Source organism: Battus philenor, unplaced genomic scaffold (genome assembly GCF_028537555.1).
Source record: "Battus philenor isolate CCGP_79_NKW_IND1 unplaced genomic scaffold, ilBatPhil1.0.hap1 SCAF_30, whole genome shotgun sequence".
NCBI lineage: Eukaryota > Metazoa > Arthropoda > Insecta > Lepidoptera > Papilionidae > Battus > Battus philenor.
In genome coordinates, this window is record NW_027181694.1 from 3,787,998 (window position 1) to 3,810,227 (window position 22,230).

Here is a 22,230-nt window from a genome sequence, read left to right on the forward strand (position 1 = left end):
CAGATACTGTAACAACTGTGTGCGGTAGTACTCGATTTATGCGGTGGATAAGTTTTAAAGAAAAACATACATAAAAATAGCCATTAACAAAACTACTTATCTTGGAAAAAATGAGAGATTCAATTTACTTAAAGCAGTAAATGAAAAAAAGGAGAGATTCATTTCGTAATTTTAACAAAACGAATTTAAACCGGTATAAAAAAGTTTTTAAAAATTTAAATAAATAGGTTTAATGAATTATAACGGATTCTTCAAAGAAGTTCATAAGAAAGCTTTATGTCATTGAAAAATAACATTATTTAAATCTTTAACGCGGTATCTGATAATAGTTTGAACCATCATATCACCTTCACCATCAAAAGATCGTCTCTGCAATACAAATTTGCGGTAAAAGTGGTAGATTTTCACAGAATTCATTTTCGTTTTGACTAGCTCCCAAAACAAATCACTGATATCTAAATATGAAGAGTTAAGATAGATCTAGCTGTCCTTTATATCCTTTGTGTCAGTGGAATAGATGAAGTGAGCTTTGAGCTTTTCACGATGTTTGGAGACTGTCTATCCAGGCTTCTTAAACAAGCCTTCAAATCTTTAATAGAATCAGGCGTTACCTCGCGGAAGTCCATCCTAAGCAAAAAAAGGACCAATATTTAGCCACTTCCGCACATGCAGTGGTAGTCATGCAATAAAGTGCACAACCCGCTGATAAATGTGCGTGCGGCAAACAATTCGAATCACACAACCGCCACCGCCAAATCACTCGACACGTGTTTCACCGCTCCACGGGGCATCTTCAGGAGTTATGTTACACCGATTAGTGTCTCTGTGTTTGGCATCTCTTTGCATGTGCGGAAGTGGCTAAATATTGGTCCTTTTCTTGCTTAATCCTTCAAATCCTCAAACTTCCAAATCCTTACAGTATATCCTGTCGTTGTTTTAGAACATATACGCCCACTTCATGTCATAGGCCTTCCATAAAAGATATCTATGGAGGATATACCATAATCGCCACGCTTGGCAGGCGAGTTGGCGATTGCAGTGTCGTATAATAATACGCAGAGGACGCTAGATCCATCCCATGATCTAGAAACTTGTTTGTTAGCAGTGGCAATCGTAAATAACGCATTGTACCTCGAGAATCAAACCCGTGACCTAATATTCCAATTCTCGGTCCTTGATGAAACTAGGATGTCCAACTTTAGGAAAGAGGTCAATCGTCGAATCCATCTCGGCTGAGTAGCGTTCGGGAAATTACGAAACAACTCAGCCAATATCTCACTTCGGTTAAAATCGAAGGTCTACGACTAACGTTTGTGACCAATGAAAATTTGAGGCACCGAAATGTGTACCAAGATTCAATGCATCGATTATTGCACGATATGATCAGGCGACCAACCAAAGAACGAGGCGAACATATTTTTGCTTACGATCTTTCCTCTTAGTTTTTAGGGCAATTCTTCTGAAGGAAATACCCACTGTGAGATTTCACTATATGTTCCAAGATCATAACAATAAAGCAAAATTTCGTTCATCTTCATCATTTCAGCCGCAGGACTTCCACTTCAGGATTTAGGCCTCCCCCATGGATTTTCAATATGAACGGTAGAAAGCGGCCTGCATGCTGGTTTTTGGACAACTATAACGATCTTCGCTGCGATGCCCGGTTCATGGTCTCCAATCCTTTGTAAAGCCCCTGCGACCATCTGTTCTGCATGATTTGATGTGTTCAAATTGTGACAAAATCAAATACAGTGTAACTCTTAAAGGATCTTGTCAAATATTTTCAATTCGATTCATACTACACGTGAAAACAGAAACTATTTAGTAGGTGGTTATAAACTTTTTTTTTCTGTTTCACCAACGCAATTCACACTGTGTGCAGCTTCCTGGTAATTCAAACTGGAGACCACCGATCAAATTCTATTGTAGTGATCAGGATTGTAATTTGATTATAAGATACGTATGCTCACCTAAACTACTGTAAAGGAAGTAACAGAGAGCCACTATCCCTGATGTTGCAGAGGCGCTGGTCTGGAAGACATCGTTGAACTCCACGAGAAGCACTCCAAAGGACTTGATCGTTCCCGGGATCAGTATATTGACAACAGTCGCACCTGAAAAGAAATGACTTTGAATGAGAAGATTAAATACCTCTTTCCTTTTCAGAAAGAATTATGAAATAAAAAAAAAACAATTTGTTTTCGGTGCATAATTTCATTTCGCTGATAGTAAAATATTCCCGGCATTAAATCCACATTGTCCTTTATTAATATTTAAAAAAAATCTACTTTCTCACTTGCATTACACATCATGAGAATTGAATTTCGATCCTAACCTGTATATATTATGATTCAAAATACTTTAATACGCACTATATGTCACATAACACGTGACGTCATTACGAAGAAAATACCAGAGGGCATTATTAATGTTAATGTACCCTAGCAGAGGTCGATGTCGACGCGAATATCGCTATTAATGCAAAGACAATAGAGTCCTGTTAGGTTCATCGGATTTACATAATACATTCATTGTTGCGAATATACGTCAGAGACGTGAGAATGGTGTTTATTAATTTATAAGTACAGATCTAGAGTATATACATCGATATAAAAATATATCGCTGCTGTTCTACATAGGGGCCATGCATAAGCGATATCAGAAATTTCATTTTTCTAAACACTTCCTAACTCAAACAATTTTGATTCGCGTAGAATTTAACCAAAAAAATTTTGGTTTAGTTTTTTTTGGGTTTTATTTTAATTATTTAAACCGGACACGAATTTCACAATTTATGTAAATTATTATCACCCATAAATCAGTATGAACTGTCACGGTTATGTATGAAATTCATTTGAACGAAAGTGGCGCCATCTGTTGAAAATTTGACATACCGACTTAGAAACCTTTGTAGGCTCACGCACAGCAACTTTGCTAAAGATCATCATGATCAAACGCATAGTTTAGGATTCTATAAGCGACATACAGACAAACATTCATTTTTATATATAGACGAGATATTGAATGTTTTGTATCTTATTAGAATAACAAAGAGTATATGACGTTTGAATACATCACTTAAAGATAAATAAGTACACAATGAACGTAGAAGTATGTTATGTTGCATAATGTTATGCTACTCTTATGTAATATGACAAAACAAATCTCGTATTCAAAAAACAGCCGTTAGAATTTAAAATAGGTAGGTTGTAGGTGTGACGTCACTGCGACCTAGCAACGGTCGTTCAACCCTAACGCTATCCTGATAACGGTACCCGCCTATTACAACCATCACGCGAATTTATTTACTAATCACAATGTAACTTGCAGGTAGATTAATTTTATACTATCCTATAGAGTCAACACTTTTTTCACTATATTTCAACTATCTATGTAACTGCACAAATAACTAGTCAATTAATAATAGGAAAAATAAACTAAAAATAGAATAAGAACAAAGTAGTATTGTATTAAAAAAGTCAAACCCAAAAATAAGAATCTGTGATATAAAAAAAAATAGGATAAGTAATAAAATAAAGAATAAAAGAAATGTACCTAGACACCTAAGAGTAATAAGATAATGGAAGGAAGGCGATGAAAGCAAAAAGGAATGAACGAACAAAATGAAAGATATTGTGAAGGAAAAAAGGTAAGAACAAAAGAAATTGAGAAGAATGAAAGTGAGTGAATAATAAAGATAAAAATTTGTAAAACTTATTTGTAGACAATGACCCTGATCCCAACAAATTAGGGGTACGAGAGGCCTCGAATAGCAGGGGCCAAAAAAAAACTGTGTAAGCCTAGCCCAAAGATTGCAACGATGACTGATCTTACGCTGCTTGCATTCAGCGGCTTCTCGCATCCTTCCCTATGACGTCATCTTTCCACTAGCTTTAGGGAGGAAGGATATGAGGATCGCCCCATAAACCTATAGTACATCAAACATTAATCCCTAGTTCTGTCTCGCTCGCACAGTACCTACCACACGGAGACCTGTGCGGGTTCACTCACCCACGAGTTGTACTACGCAAGATGTAGATATAGCGGCAAAATAAAGAAACTGAATGAATGCAAGCAGTCCGATGAAGATGTAAGAGCCTTAAAGGCTAACAGCGTCAATCACCAATCGATGTAAGAATGAATACAAGAGAAGTAAAGGACAAAGAAGCGTAACAACGAGCCGAAAGAGAATCAAGAACCAAATCGACTGTCAATATTAAATACAGTGTTTCTTATACGTTTGACGAACTTTTACTTTCTCCTACACCGCTATGTGGACCACTGGAAAGAAACTTTAATAGATCGAACGGCGGCGATTATATGTTTGTCACAGGGATACAAAAGAAATACAGAATGAGCATAAAAAAGTTGTCTTACAACATGTAATTGACTAATTAATTCACGTTATTTTCAACTAAACACCATAGGACGTTTGTGATCACCCACAAATATCCCTACTGTAGTTAGCGTAATTAAATCACCTGCAGTATTATCACCTCAAAATCCTTAACATTGATAAATATCGAATGTCGGCCTATACGTCTCTTTATGGAACCAATGGTAGCATATATATGTATATATATGCTACCATTGGTTCTATAAAGAAGTCTAAGTTTGCACCTATATATATATATATATATATATATATATATATATATATATATATATATATATATATATATATATATATATATATATATATGGTGCAAACTCACTTCAAATAAAACCAGTTAGAATATTTGCGTTCTATTTGTGTAAGTCCTTTCTCCCATCGGACAACAACGCACACATTCACTACATCCTTACACGGTTGAAATCCCATCCATCCGCACTAAGTGTTTCGCTATTACTTTCATCGAGCGAACAACCTAGGAGTGGAACAACCAAACGATCTCATTGACTCCAGTTAACTATAATAGACCTTGTCATCGCTTACCATCAGGCGAGACAGAGGAAAAACCCTTGCCTGTGAACGATAAGAAAAGTATTTAACCCTTTTTAAGGCAGAGGCGATATATTTACCACCAACAAAAACTTTGTTTATCTTTTTATGTAAGTTATCAAATGAGCCCTAATTTGTTGTACTGGCAACTATGGATGTCTGGTTTATTATTATAAAAAAAAAAAATTACGTTTGTGTGACATATTTTTTCTTGGCGCCACTAGCTGTCAAAAATTGCGGTAATTTTGAAAGAAAATTTGTTACTCCGTGAATCTTCATATTTTTTATTTGGAAAGAGGTAAGAAACTTTTTTTTTATTATGTATTTATATTTATTCTACAAGTTGTTTGCTATACCTTACAAGTTACTATCGTATTTAGATGTGAGAAGATTTTTTACTCGGTGGGAAAAATATTCCCGCTGCCCGTGGCGTGTTATGTACATTTGTTGAACTAGTTCCTTCTTTTCTCAGATTTTCATTAAAAATGCCGCGCTATTTGAATAAAAATGATATTGAGCAAATGTTGGCTAGGGGCTAATGTCGTAAAGAAATTGTCAAGTAAATTAGCACAAGTAGATTTCAAGTCTCATGTTACATTCGATAACTTTTTTTGCGATTTTTCTCTCATGCAGTACTTGTATGAAAAAAATATTTATGCCACTGGAACAGTAAGAAGAAATAGAGCAATTTTACCTAACATAATAAAAAATAACACAAAAAGAAACGGCAGAAACAAAAGCCTAAACTTGAAAATAGGTGAATTCAAGTGGAGAACTAAACAAAATGTAGCATTTGCTGTGTGGCAAGATACTAAAGAGGTTTTATTGTTGACAACTGCATTTCATCCTAAAGTGGAAGTAACAACTGTACAAAGAACGCAAAAAAATGGCACCGGGGAAGCTGTAAGTTGTCCTATGGTTGTGAAAGAATACATCAAAAGAATGGGCGGTGTCGACCGTTTTGACCAAGTGAAGGGGACGTATGCTGTCGGAAGGAGAAGTAAACGTTGGTGGTTGCGGATATTCTACTTCTTGGTGGACGCAAGTTTGACAAACTCTTTCATTTTATATTCCCTAACGTCGAGAGTAGAAAAGCTTACCAACTTAGAATTTCGGGTGGCTGTTCCCAGAGGGTTGATTGGTGGTTATAGCAGCAGAAAAAGAAGATCAAGCTTGCCTACATATATCTGCATGAAATCACGCATAGCATGCCCAGAGGTATATCAAAAAACTGTAAATGCTGTACTTGAAGAACTGCGGTTTGTAAACGTAGGTGACCATATGCCAGCAGAGTTGGAGACTTACCGACGCTGTAAATTGTGTAGCACAAAGGTCAAAGATAAGCGTAGCAAAATAAAATGCAGCAAGTGTAATGTCCCTCTTTGCATCACGCCTTGTTTTGCACAATTTCATAGAAAATAATGTCTCAAACTCCGCTTGCATGTGGCTCTGTTGACGGGCAGTGGGAATATTTTTACCACCTATTTTTCCAAAACTTCCGAAATAATAAGTGTTTTTCTTTTAAGTTTATTTTTGTTATATCAATAAAAACATGCCAAATATATAAGCGCAGATTATTTTATTACTCTGAATCCTTCTGCCTTATAAAGGGTTAATAGAATCAGGTTACCTTGCGGAAGTCATCCTAAGTAAGGAAAGGACCAATATTTAGCCACTTCCGGACATGCACACACACAGACTCTGTGTTTGGCACTAATCGGTGTAACATAACTCCTGAAGATGCCCCGTGGAGGGGTGAAACACGTGTTGAGTAATTTTACGGTGGCGGTTGTGTGATTCCCGTTGTTTGCCGCATGCGCATTTATCAGCGGACTGGCGGGCGGTGCACTTTGTTGCACGACTACCACTGCATGTGCGGAAGTGGCTAAATATTGGTCTTTTTCTTATATAAGAAAAGTTCCCCGTCGAAAATAGAGTCTGCAAATCGTAACACATTCAAGAAGATTCGAGACGTGTCTGCATAGTAATTATCATCAAGTAATTATCATCACTTCATTAATATATTACATGTTCATCATCCTTTCAGCCGAAGGACGCCTTCTATTGCCTCCTTCATAGTTTTCCAAAAGTACCAGCATATTATATACTATATACAAAATGATTTGTGGTGTAAAAATTTTTAAGGGGTGGAGAGAGACAATGATGAGGCTATGGTAGGAGCTTACCTGCAAGATCGAATGAGAAACTAGGAGATCCGACAATTCAAACAAGATAAACTTCTGACCATATGCGAACGCGAGTGGTATGTATCTATATATATTTATATATACATCTATGCCTCCGGCAGTATAGCGTCTGTAGGTACAGATATTAAATAATAATTAATTTTAAGTACTCCGTATTTTGATAACGATTTTTCTCAATATATTATCATTACGTTATTTAATATTTCTGAAACTATTTTTGGATAAAGTGTACCGTACATTAAAACAGCAAATATAGATTCTTCCATTAAAGCTCTTACATAGCTGTATGAGTATTTTATGTATATCATATTATATCCTCCTATTTCAGTGAGATTTTTATCCAAGTAAATATCAAGATAGATTAAGGTACCTACTGTTTATCTCTGTATCGCTTTTGATAGGGTGAAATACCAAAAAGGCATTTGGTCCGACAACACATATGTTAATGGAATATAAAATTGTCCAAATACACATAGATTCAATACACGATTGAACATCAAATGAAACGACACAAATGATGCAAATAAAAAAAAATTTGGTAAGACAATTTAAAAATGGCGAATTTTACCTACGAGAACGAACCAGCCCCACTTTCCGTCCGGCGGAACCATTTCCCAGTCCCTCTCCGGCGCCGGCCCGATCGTGAACCGACCAGCTCCCACCGCTGGGCTCTCATCCTCTGGCAGCTTAACTGTGGACAAGATGAAACAATGTTAAGTGTTTTTTACATGTTTTATTAATTTATTATACACGTTTTAACACAGCAACAGGTTTGAAACACAACCTAATTATGGTCATAGACTAACATTTTACAAAATGAAATCTTTACATTTGCGGCGAAGGCGTGGGATATAATATTTTTTTACAAAAATGTTAACGATCTAGTGGATTCCCCTGAATTCTACTCGCGATAGTTGGAAAAGAGTTTCTTCCTCCCGGGAATCGGGTGGAGAAAAGACAATGTTTTTAAATGTCATTTTATCAAACTAAAGTTAGTCAACATTCTTCTATTTATAATTATTTAAATGTAGCACGGTGAGATCGAAATTTTACACATTCTCTGTCTGGACGAGATGGTTTAGAAATCCTAGTGAATTTCTAAACCATCTCGTCCAAGATACAAATAACTGAAGAGAACAGTCATTGACAAATTTGTGTTGCCAGTGATATATTCGAATCCGGGAAGTGCTCGCTTACAATAGGCCTCATAAGGTCAAGGGCACCCAAAGCCACTCAATGGAAAGAGCTATGCTCGGAGCTTCGATGCGAGATCGAATTAAAAATTATGTGATTGGCATAAGAACCTCTGTCGTCTGGAGTGGTAGTAGGCGGGACACAACTAAAAGCCGAAAGGTAATAACGACCAAGATCCAGACGAGGTAGACACGGCGAAGGTTGACTCTCCACAAGGTGGAACAACTACATTTTTAAGGTCGCGTGAGGTCGCTGGTTGCGCACAGAGCAAGACCTGCCACCTTCGCAATCATTAGAGGCTTATGCCTTGAAGTGAGCATTTATCGGTTGTAAAGAAGAAAATTGTATATAGTTCATAGTTAATAAAGGGACTAATATATAGCTACTTCCGCTATGCAGCAGTAGTCATGCAATGAAGTGCACCGTCTGCCAGCCCGCTGATAAATGCGCTTGCGGCAAACAATGCGAAATACAACTACCACAGTTAATCTACTCTACACGTGTTTCACCCCTACACGGAGCATCCTCAGAAGTGATTCACTCACACGCGCGAATAGAGGAAGTCCCTTTATTAGTTAGAATTGACTTCCGTATTATATAATATATAGGTCATAGTGTTTATTTTTTCTTCAGTTTACGTAATGGAAAACATTTTACTGGTGAGGAACAACCATTACCTTAATTTTAACGGGTCAGTAACTATTTCATCGGATTGGGAAGCCTTCATACCACGTATCACTGCACACATACCTCAGGTAGTAACTACAGTGTGCGCAGGAGTGCTAATCTCACCTCTAGAAGTAAAGCTCAGCGTAAGAACGGGGTAGTAGGCAAACGTAAGGCTGTCTATTCTCAAAATCTCGTGTGAGTTTTGACAATCGCACTTTCTCCTCCTCGTCTCTTACATACCACAGTGACTGCAGTATGCGTATTATAGTGGTGGTAGTACTATAAAGCTACCGGAACCGCTGTACCATGGAGGAAAGCGCTGCTAAGTGAATAATGAATCCACGAGAGCCTTCAAGTTAGTCTAATTAAAAACAAGGTTTAGTCTAAACACCTTTTAAGATTTACTCCTTCAATTCAGCTTAAACTGTAAACATTAATCGAAAAACAGTAACCTTGCGTCTCAAAAATAACAAATGTTTCTCACATTTTCTGTTCTAACGTCTTATTCAAACATAATTATGTGCATATCCATTACCGAACCGTCTATTATTTATCAAATTAACAACAATATGTTGATTGTTCAAATTGGTCACTTATACTTCTTCATAGTAGTCTTTATTGCAATTCACTTACAGTTCAAAATACCTGCTGATTTGAAAAGTAAGACGTTCAACTTGACGTTAGCAACCATAATCAAAATATTAAAAAAAACAGCAGACAGATATAGATGCATTTAAATGGTTCAATTAAGTGTTACAACAATTAAAAATTCTGATACGCCTGTTTATTTAATACGTAAGTACATTGTTATAATAAATATACATAATTTATTCATACAGCAATAAAAGGCCGTACGGTACTATATAATAAGCCTAGTCTACTTCCTCCCATGAGTGTCGTATAAGGCGACAGATGAATCAGTTTCCAGAAGATGAGTAGCAAGGTGCTCTGGGTACCATGACATCATACTGCGATTGCCAAACCGCCTGCCAAGCGTGACAATTATGGCATATCACCCAAACGGAATCTCCATCGTGGCGACCTTAGAGGATAGGACTATAGAAGGCAAGGTGCTCTGGGTACCATGACATCATACTGCGATTGCCAAACCGCCTGCCAAGCGTGACAATTATGGCATATCACCCAAACGGAATCTCCATCGTGGCGACCTTAGAGGATAGGACTATAGAAGGCAAGGTGCTCTGGGTACCATGACATCATACTGCGATTGCCAAACCGCCTGCCAAGCGTGACAATTATGGCATATCACCCAAACGGAATCTCCATCGTGGCGACCTTAGAGGATAGGACTATAGAAGGCAAGGTGCTCTGGGTACCATGACATCATACTGCGATTGCCAAACCGCCTGCCAAGCGTGACAATTATGGCATATCTCCCAAACGGAATCTCCACGGTGGCGACCTTTGAGGACAGGACTATAGAAGGCAAGGTGCTCTGGGTACCATGACATCATACTGCGATTGCCAAACCGCCTGCCAAGCGTGACAATTATGGCATATCATCAAAACGTAATCTCCATGGTGGCGACCTTAGAGGACAGGACTATAAAAGGCAAGGTGCTCTGGGTACCATGACATCCTACTGCGATTGCCAAACCGCCTCTGCCAAGCGTGACAATTATGGCACATTCATCCAACGGAATCTGCATGGTGGTGACCTTCCGAGGAGGCCTTGCAGTGGACGTCCATCAGCTGACATGAAAGACAGCGTAAAAAGATTGAGTAGGAATATGTTATTTATCTTATTCAAAACTACTAGTTAATAATTACAATATGTAATTAAAAGAAAATATAATTAATCAGTGACTGAACGTTTTCGATTACGTGGAACTGGTTTTGAAAACAAAATGGCGGCACACAACAAATCTCCAGCCGTTTTTCCGTTAATCCTGGATACGGGCCAACATTATTCCAGTTTTATTTATAACTAACCGATACATATTGTCTGGATAGCAATGGTACTGTATAAGAGTGATCACGCCGTGAGACTTTTATTCACAACGCCATCTATCGTCATCTCAATTTTAATAAAATTACCGTGGACCCGATAGCTAGCATCTAGTGTCTCAAAATGGTCGTTCATCTACCTTATGAGTGGTCGTCGTACGCTGTACTTGCTGATGCGAGGCTCTCACTCCAGAACCATAGACATCGACGCTGCCACTGCCAACTCACTGCAAACCGCTGCCACTATGGTTAGTGGCAGCGGTTTGCCACTAACCAATCCACTAGGCTACGAATGTTCTCTCTCATTGGACGACTGCGAACTTGTCAACGAAGTTCGAAGTGAGAAACCACGGTCATGTGCGATATTTTTTTTAATTTAATTCTCTAGTATCAGTTCTTCTACCGTTACTCAATATTAACTTGTTGTTGATTTAAAGGAAACTTACATGTACACCTATATCAAGCACATGCGAAGGCAAACAGAAGCCGTCTATTTCTCTACGTATTCCCTTTAGTGGTAGCAACTGCCGGTTGCATGTGAGTAAGTAATAAAAACAAATATAGTTAATGACAGCACTTTAAGCGAATGACCTCACCGTTTTTTACTACGCCGTAAAGACGGTTCGTGTGATGTTTAAGTGCGAGGAAATGAACGTAACAATTTCTAAGATGATCGTTTACGATTGGCCTGATAAGAAAGCTCAAAGTGACCTCAGAGACCGAGCTTCGCTGGAAGATCGATTCAGTATTTCTGTAATTAACCTGGTAATTTTATTTGTTAATGTCACGCAAACACTGTAAACACGATTATGCTTACGCATTACTTTTTTATGAGATAAGACACCTAGAAGAACAAATGTCACCGACGTAGCTCGAAGAATTGCTCATCAGAAATGGCAGTGGGCGTGGCATATCGCTCATGTAAACGAAGAGCGTTTGGGCTGAAGGTCCTCGACGTAGACGCGACGTGGGTAAGCTCCCCAGTATGTGCACTGGCGAGGTAAGGCCGCAAGTCGCTGGATGATTGGTTTCGGTTGAAGTTGATGCTGTTATTCCTGGGACTTTTACAGCTTCATCGGAACTGAGTTAACCGTGAACTTAAAAATAAAACAGAACCTGGAAAGTGCATTCCTGTTATACAATGACGTTCGCACGTAGTAAACCGCTCTATCCGAGTAGGCTTGGGACGGCAGCGTGAACCACAGGCAACACAACACGAGGCACGGAGGGATCCAGATCCAACCTCAGTTCGCCCTCGCTATTCGCGGTTAGCGGGTGGCCACCCTCCAAGAATAGTGTTGTGTCGTGTTGAGTAGTGTTTTGATCTATTGTAAATTACGCAATGTCCTGTGCGAAGTGTCGCAAGTGCAGTGGCTGCAGTGCTGTGTGTATGAGTGTGTGCGTTTTCTGTGGGAACCCTGTGATGGGCTTGAGGAGTACGTCTTTGGGACATCTTTTGGCTTTTGCTGAGGTACGGTGGGAGTAGCGAGATGCACTCGCTGTACGAGGGTTAGGGTGAGAAGTCACTAGATGCGGGCAGCGTATCAGCGATCTTTGGGATAGACCTATGCCTTGCAATGTCGTTTTCAACTGACGCGTTGATGATGAACTTCAAAGGAACAATTTCATTCTTATATGATAGCTCTTCTATCTTGCTCACTCTCTTTCTGCATGTCATGGAGTATTCAATTTCATTTCGTTTTTCATTCGATTCGATTCGATTCGATTTCATTCGATTTTCATTCGTTTTCACAATTTCTTGTCTCCTTCGATACTAAATGTTAATATTTTCATTGTGACGCGAGTGTGCTTTTCGACAATAAGACATAATTCCCGTCTCGAATGGTGGATTTAGATATATTCATTTATTAATATTTTAATCATTTTGGATTATACGATATGCGTCATGTATCCAGCCGTCTACGACATAAAGGTAACCTGTCCACTTCGTGGGTGATACTCCACTTCATACTGCCACTTAGCCCGCATACTGCCATTTCAACGTACCAATCTGTAAGGCTTTACTTCAATTTGTCTACGGATCTCTTCATATCTGTTTCGACCTCGTTAAAAAATCTCGAGCAAAGCTTCCTCCATATTCGAGCAACTGTGAGTTAATCAATGTGGTCCGTAGTGAATGACCAGAGACCATGTTGTGAAATGTCACAAGTGCCAAGAAGTGGAGTGAAGAGGCAATTGAAAACCAATATATTTATTCTAAATGTATTAGCGTTAAGAAAATAATGTCGAATTATTACGGATAGAAGATAGAACTATCTAGAAAAAAACCTTGGTGAATGCCACAGTCATGCAAGCCACGGGAGCTTTACATCAGCCAACAATGACCGCTCGAAATGAATGATAAAATATTTTTTTTAAATTCGGACCTTGTGCCGGTTCGTACATCGGGCACGCCAACTAGTTTTAACAGTGTAAACAATTGTTCAAGTATACCAGCTCAAAACTAAGAGGGTTCTGTACAAATTAACAAAGTCTACAAGTCTATTAAACAGTGGCAGCTCAGTGGTAGTGGACTGAGTGTTGCTATCACATATATACATAATATGTATATATTATTCACACTTTATACATTAAGGATTGCTATGCTCACAAATAAGGCAGCAGCGTCGTTAACCCGCCTGGCAATTATGGTATATCCCACCAGAGATATCTTTTAGGGGAAGTCTATGCAATGCACTGAACGTCTTTTGGCAGAAACGACGACGACGACGACGACGACAACGACGACGACGAATAATGTACTCTAGTAATTTTCGTAGCAGTGTGGACAGACCCCCACTAGATCGGTAAAATAGTTAAAGTTCTAATGGCAGCGCAAGACGTGTGAAGGTGCCTTTATATTATGTACCAATATATATATACACATATATTGTATATATATATATATATACATATATATTGTATATATATATATATATTGTAGGTGTCGTAAAATATTTTTTTGATGGAATTTTTATTCATATTATAAAGCATGGGAATAATAAATATAAGTGGCCATTAAATAACGAGTGTCGTAGGATCTTCTCAGATTCCTGAAAAATGTTTGAAGCTCAATTTGATTGACTGATAACTTTTCTGGCTTTTTTTCATAATCTTCACAATTCGTTGCTTTATATATGTAGATAATAATAAATTTATTAATAATAAAATTTATTATTATTATTATAACAAAAAAAAAACGATACGGTACCCTAAACATCTGAGACTGAATACAATTAACGTTTAATCATAATGGCGTGATAGCAAATAATAGAAACTGCTAACATAGATCTCAGCTCTATTTCTATATATCTAAGAACTATATTAAGTTGTATGATTTACGTGGTATGATTAAGAGTATATTCGGGTTATTTTTAAATGTGATACTGTAGTTACGACCAGTAATTGTAAAATTCCGTCAGTTACAGAAAAAATACACAAAATATTAAAGATAAAATTAATGGAAAAATTTCAATAGCAGTTCTTAAGGAAAAATAATTATACGTATCGTGCCCGGAGCTAAATATTGCACATCGACCTTTGGAAAGAGACAATCGGCTAATTTCGGCTTCGTAGAGCATTATCTCTGTTCCACACTACCTATGTGACGTTTTGTCAGTCGAGCGACAGAGATAACGCTTTACGAAGCCGAAATTAGCCGATTGTCTCTTTCCAAAGGTCGATGTGCAATATTTATCGCCGGCTATTGTATGTTACACACTTCGAATAGTGTTAGCCCAATGGTAGATTTAATCACTACTAGTTCCTTTCTTTGATCATCTTATAATATTTACACATGCGTCATATTAGCGAGAGGTGTTCATATTAGTTCATCGTGCAAGCTACTTGAAAGTCGCCCTGTTACTCTGAAGGCGATTGAAACGAGAAATAGCAAAGTTAAGTTTCTTCAACAAATCAAAGCTGCCAATGTTCTTTATTTTCTTCTTATCAGCTGATAGACGCCCACTGCAAGGCCTAGACCTTCCCCAAAGAACTCCACGTTCACAAGTCTTGTGCTACCTACATCGAGCGAAATCCCAGAACTTTCTTGGTCCTGCCTACACTGCTGACAAAATTACTAAAATACACTATAATGACATCGCCACGAGGATTTTGCGAACAATTCTTCGAGACACTTCGGTAGCCTTGATTTTTCTGTGGACTTCCTCATTTGACCTCGGAGAGAAAATCCAAGCATAACTCACTCCACTGCTCTGAGTGACCTTGGGCCTTATGAGGCCTTTTTTTGTTTCGGTGGGGGAAATCTTCCGGTGTTCAAGATGCCCTGCCTTTGGGGGAGAGTACAGGGGTACGTGGGATTTCTACCCACTAAAACCCTTCCCGGTGATCGCCCTCTGCGCTATACGGGGGACCGCGGTATCTCCCGGTCAGGGATCGCCACGAAGTCTTCCTTCGCGCCGTGCTATTTTTTCGATAGCCCGTCCCGGGGTATGCGTGGATACGCTACCCCCGAAACCCTCGTGGTGCTATCACGATGGTTCGAGAGCCTTATGATGCCTATCGTAAGCGAACAACCAAGTCTCGGAACAAAGATACCGTTAACTTATGTTTTTTTATAAAAATCGCATTTGCCACATTTCCTATAACATAAACATCTGTTACTATATTTGCTAGTTACACACTAATATATAGCAACATCAAAATATATGAAGCTCGTTTAAATTAATATTTGGTTTAATAGAGTCCATTAAGCCCCGAGGCCAGCTGTCAGAAGTTACAAACGCTTCATGAGAAAAAAAATTAATGCTAAAGAAATCCACGCCTACCCACGCCGCATCACATGTAGTCGCCTCGCGAGGCCATAATGGCTTTTGGTTGCACGAGCTATATGTTCCACTCGCTGCCACTACAGACAAGTAATTCTTTGGGTTACACCTTTGACTTTAGTCCTGTGGATCTTCAACTTATTAATAGATAAAGCAGTTTTAATTTTCCCGTCGGTAAATAGACACAGATAATAAATAGAAGAAAAAAAGTAATTCTTCTATTTATTATCTGTGTATATCTATTTTATTTATTATCTGTGTATATCTATCTATTTATTATCTGTGTATAACTTTAGTAGTTATTTATTTAATTACAATTTTTTGTAGACCACAGACTATAAATAAAAAAAAATAGTTTACCTAGTTAATTTGATATTACCTACCATTTTAGTTTCACACACAGGATTTCTAACCATTTTTCTTTGATACATTGATCATCTTATTCGTACAAACACTACATGGAAAGCCCAATCTTTTTCGGTCACACACACAGGAGGTATCTCCGTAACTATTAATATCTTGGTACACCAACATTCGACTAATATCGGGCGGATAAAGAGTTATAAAAATTACATTTGGCTTTACAAAATACCATTACAGTATTACAATTTGATTTCCGTTAAAATGCTACTCTTTTTTAATTTAGAAAAATATTCAATGCTGATTGGCGCGAAAATAATAAGACACAATAAATATTTATATAAGAGTAACAAATTCCTAATTTTTATATAAAATTTTTATTTTATTAAATTGTAATAGTATTTTAACCGGGCTATGTCTGTATATGTACATTTGACTTGTTTTTTATGCGCGCATGTGTGTGTTTTACATATACCAATCAGTCATATTTAATTAATTGCACTAAGTGCACTCAACAAATGTTCATACAAAAGACTGCATTGTATATAAATACATTTAAAAAACTTTTAAGTTAAACGGTTTTTTGATACCCATATTGTGGTGGTTGTGGAAAAATATGTACCTAGCCCGCCATATTGGAACGGCGTCCATCTTGAATTTTAAATTTGACATAATCGTCGTGTTTTACTAGTGCAGTCATTTCATTTGATACCCTTATTGAGGGGGTTAAGGAAAAATATGTAATCCGCCATTCTGTATTGGCGGCCATCTAAGATTTATAATGTTATCGATTTTATTATAGTGTATTGTCATCTAAATTAAATGTGTGTACCAAATTTCAGATCAATCTGACTACGGGAAGGTGCTTAAATTTCAATTTCTAATTTTGATCCAAATAAACAAATTCCGTACGGGTCGAACTAAATAAAACCGTTTAAAAACTGTTGTTGTTCAAAATATGAGACACGTAGACTTGTCTTATGTTACTTTGTCCTTTTCACATTTTTTAAATCCTAACCTCTGTTACATTACGTGAACTATATATAATGCAGATGGTGTTATTTGACATGAGGTATATCATATAACACTATCTTAACGCATAACAAAAAATGATTTATAAAGATTATCATCGCTTCAGCTGTGGAACATCCACTACTGCATATAGGCCTCACGCATAAATTTCCAATATGGCCTATTCGAAGAGGCATTCATCCGGCGTCTTCCGAAGACTTTAACAACCTTAATCTTAACCTTGGTCACAAGAGAATTATTATTTGATCATACTTATTAAATTTTATATTTATTAGGTATCTAAGAAAATTTAAAATGTCACGTACAAATACAATATACATATAAAAAAACTCAAATTTGAATAACACGAAACCAATACCATGCGCCATGTATAAAAAATGGTAAATTTATTATTATTTATTTATTAATTCATATATCGACACATATCAGTTGTGCTGCCAATGGGCGTTGGCACCAGGTGCGCGGACGACATAGAGCATATAGGGAATCTATGGATGCAGGCAGTGGAAGACCGGTCATCTTGGTAAACCTTGAGGAAGACTGATGGGTGTCTATCGGCTGATATGATGATGATTTATTATCATCAGAACGTTATGAGTCACCAATATTTTTAATGAAAGGTTCTCAAGTGGCTACCACGCGCAAGTAGACGTGGCGTTGGTAAGCCCACCCAGGTGAACGGGGTAGTCAAAGCTCGCGGGAAACAGCTGGATGCTGGCAGCACAAGATCGGTCATCGTGGTGATCCTTGGAGAAGTCTGGTGGGTTTCTATCGGCTGATACGACAATGATCAAAATATTATGAGTCATCAATATTTATATAAGGATGTATGGACTATTTATTTTAGACAGCTGTCATCCATCTCTCGTCTATTAGCAGCCGATTAGAGAAGCTAACAAACGAGACAAGGTAGAGTGTCAAACCACATTAAAGAGAGACATACCGACTAATAGTACAGAGCGAGTTTGTCGATATTATATTTTTATTTATTTATTTAACACTAAACTTATATTTATTTATTTATTTCAACACTTTTTATATATAACTGCGAACTTAAATCCAAAGGCAATCTCTGCCAGTTGACGTTTTGGGCAGCGCAGTTTTTTCAATGCCTTTGTTAGTTTGTACACATATATATATACATATATATACACACACATATATATATATATATATATATATATATATATTTATATATATATATATATATATATACAAACTAACAGAGGTAGGTGATTTTTTAAGGTTTGTGGTTTGTTATATATATATACATACATAACAAAAATACACACATATAGTCGTCGGTCACGACTTACTACACATCGTAATCCAATATTGAAAGGCAATAACAGTTAACCACTCATAGATGAACCATTTCTGTTAAGATTAAAGCGGTAACATTAAAATATATCTTATTAAATGTACGCGAAAGCACTCCTGTCACATTTAATGTTCCTAGCTCTGTCCGTTTTCAAAAAATCCGTGGTTAGTTTTTGCATGTTATCAACAAACGAAACTACCGTACTAATTGCATCATCTCACTGGTCTCAATGATACGAAAAAATATTTAGTTGTATTTTATATTTATACATCTCTTTGATACCGTAAAGTTTCGCACTGTTAGTATTTCCATTGTACATTTATCTAACTCAAAATATCTTTATTCAAGTAGGTAAACACGCAATTTTGTATTGTCAATTATTTTAACATTACAAGTAATAAGCTACCACACGTTTGAAATGCTTATTTATATAAAAAAGCCGGACATAAACTCAAGTTTCTCTTATTAAATGAAACTTTTTAATGTTAGTTAATTATAAATTATAACATTACAATATCAAATATGTATGAATGAATCAAAAAAACAATGTTCCACTCATTTCTATCAACTAAAACACATGAATGCTTTAATAAAATCTATTTAACAATATACTTTTAAGTTTAGATTTAAAACTAATAAACGGAAGGTCCAAGATATCCCGTGTAACTTTAATATGCCCACGAAGGATTTTTTCTAAATTGTAATAACACAAAAAATACTAACCAGTCCGCAACCTCTTGTACTTCTTGCTCATTTCAATTTAAAATATATAAACAAGCACAAAAACACTAAATAATCAAACACACTTTACAAAACAACGCAAAACATTCACGAGGTCACTCGTATGCGGGTCTTGATACATATAGCGTATCTTAACACCCATCTATCCGCAATAGGAATCGATGAGAGGGTAAAGAAAAATACGCAGGTACCGTCGCTTGCGAGAAAGTAAAATGTCTATGACAATTACATTACATAAATTAATTGAAGGATATATTATGACCGTACACAGTATATATGATAATCTGATTTGTGGATAAGAATATTAATAAAAAATAGCGAAGTACATCCGGTTGATACTAAAAATAAAATTAAGATATTTATATCTTTTTCTAAACTACAAATAATTAGTAACTGTTATGTGAGCGATTGTGTAACCAATCGGCTAAAAACAAGAAGACATAAGTATATATGTCTTCTTGTTTTTAGCCGATAGGCGTCCGAATTAAAACAGAAATGTTTTATTTATTAATAGTAAGCTGCTACTGCCTTTCAATATTGGGTTACGATATATATATATATATATATATATATATATCGTATATATCATATATATATACATATCATATTATATATATATATATATATATATATATATAATATGATATTAATTAGTTTCTCCTACCTTTATCAATGTTTCTCTGCCACCAAACCACTTTTTATACATTTACATATACATAAAATGTATAAAAAATGTTTAAATAAATAAATACACATTTCGCGTTAAATAAATAATTAAAAACATAATCTCGGCAACATCGCGCTGTACTATTAGTCCGTAGATCTCTCTTTAATGTGAGTAGGCATTCTCCCATCGCTCGCCTGTCAGCATATATAAGCAGCTTCTTACAGACGAGAGATGGATGACGGCTGTCTAAAATAAATAGTCCATACATCTACTCTAGTGATTCCCAAAGTGGTCTACACCCTAGAGGTCTATGACAACCTGCAAGGGGTCTACGTCAGCGAATAAAAATTTGGGGGTCCATGAAATGAAAATGGGGTCCACGGTAAGTAGGGGGTCTACCCAACACGGAAAAACATGGCAAGGGGTCTACGACACAAAAAAGTTTGGGGAACTCTGATCTACCCTTAAAAATATTGATGACTCATAATATTTTGATCATTGTCGTATTAGCTGATAGAAACCCACTAGACATCTCCATGGTTTACCACGATGACCGATCTTTTGCTGCCAGCATCCAGCTATTTCCCGCGAGCTAGACTACTTCGTCCGTTCATCTGGTGGGGGGCTTACCCACGCCACGTCTACTTGCGCGTGGTAGCCACTTGAAAACCTTTCACTTTCCGCTACGGCTATCGGTTGCACGATCCGCATACTGCCATTTCGGACTATCAATTTTTCGAGCTACGTCACACAAAAAATCTTAAAATAATTACAATATCTAATATATAAAATTCTCGTGTCACGGTGTTCGAACTTGAACTTCTCTGAAACAGCTTGACCGATTTTTACCAAATTTTATATGCGTATTTAGTAGGTCTGAGAATCGGCTACTATCTATTTTTCATACCCCTAAGTGATAAGGGTTGTTCACCCTTAAAAAAATTTTTTTATTTTTTTGACGAAATTTTTTCTTTATTTTTTTTGATACAATATACAAAAATACACACAACCCTAAATTTTCAACCCTCTACGATCAACCCTAATTTTTAAATTGAAAATTTAAAATATTTTTTTTGCAAAACAACTTTTACGGGATCAGCTAGTATTGGTATAAAATACACCTATCCCCCGATTTACACGGTAGATACGTTCCTGAGAAAAACGTGTAAATCGAAAATCAAAAATTTTCAAGTCAAAATCGTGTAAATCGAAAAACTCGCAATAAACGCATAATTTTGCTATTTAACAGTTGTAATTTTTTTTCAATAATTTTAGGTGTACACATAAATAAAAATAGAATGCATTGACAAAGTTAAAATATTTAATATATTACGGAAAAACTGTTTTTTTTTTAATTTAATTACAATATACATTAAACAGAAGAACAAAAAGTAAATTACTCTCATTCTTTTTTTCGGAATCGAAGGTTCGAATTCACTTAAGAAAGATTCGTACCAAATAGCGGCAACCCTCTCCCAACTGTCTGCGTTTAGTTAAAGCGAAAAATAAATATTGTAAAAAAAAACATTAGCGATACAAATTAGAATTAATAAAAAAGTCTAGATCTCCTCATGGGATTCTTTGACCTTAGTCACTCCATGGAGCGTTCACTGAAACGATCTAAGACTTCTGCGGCCTCCCAATAAGATAAAATAGAAGTATATACCGGCCCGAGTCGAAGCTACCTCGGGAGTTCTCGATCTTGTCTACTTTAAAAGACGTCCTAGACTATTCAAACCAGCGGAATTTACAAATGCCATTTGGACAGCAGTAAGTGACCGGTCCACAAAAAAACAAACCACTCTTTTATTTAATGGAATCAGGCGTTACCTTGCGGAAGTCCATCCTAAGTTAGAAAAGGACCAATATTTAGCGTAATAATAATTTTATGCGTATGCGGCAAACAATGCGAATCACACAACCGCCACCGCCAAATTACTCAACACGTGTTTCACCCCTCCACGGGGCATCTTAAGGAGTTATGTTACACCGATTAGTGCCAAACACAGTGTGACTCTGTACGCATTTATCAGCGAACTGGCGGGCGGCACGACTACCACTGCATGTGCGGAAATGGCTAAATATTGGTCCTTTTCTTAAAAACCACTCTGTATAATTGATAGACTGTTTCATTAGGAGAGACACAGTGGAATTCGCTTAGTAAAAAATAAGGAAAAATATAAGGAAATTACTATATTGACCATAGTTTGTCAATACGTCATGTAAGTATGTTCACAACACATTACCGAATTTTTTCTAGGAAGTGTTATGAACAATGTAAATACCAGAAGTAAAAAATAAACTTTGTATATCTAACACTTAAGTTCATCAAGTAAGTAAAT

The 22,230-nt window shown here is 36.8% G+C and overlaps 1 protein-coding gene across 2 annotated transcripts in view; it reads right to left on the reverse strand.

Annotated features, from left to right (window-relative positions):
- Positions 1-22,230, reverse strand: part of hrm (hermes) — a 72,334-nt gene that overhangs the window by 16,482 nt on the left and 33,622 nt on the right. For both annotated transcript variants that reach the window (XM_068771257.1, XM_068771258.1), the window contains exons 3-4: positions 7,718-7,840; positions 1,971-2,114 (exon numbers count right to left, since the gene is read on the reverse strand). In XM_068771257.1, the coding sequence (XP_068627358.1) occupies positions 1,971-2,114; positions 7,718-7,840 (267 nt within the window). The remainder of the gene's footprint in view (positions 1-1,970; positions 2,115-7,717; positions 7,841-22,230) is intronic.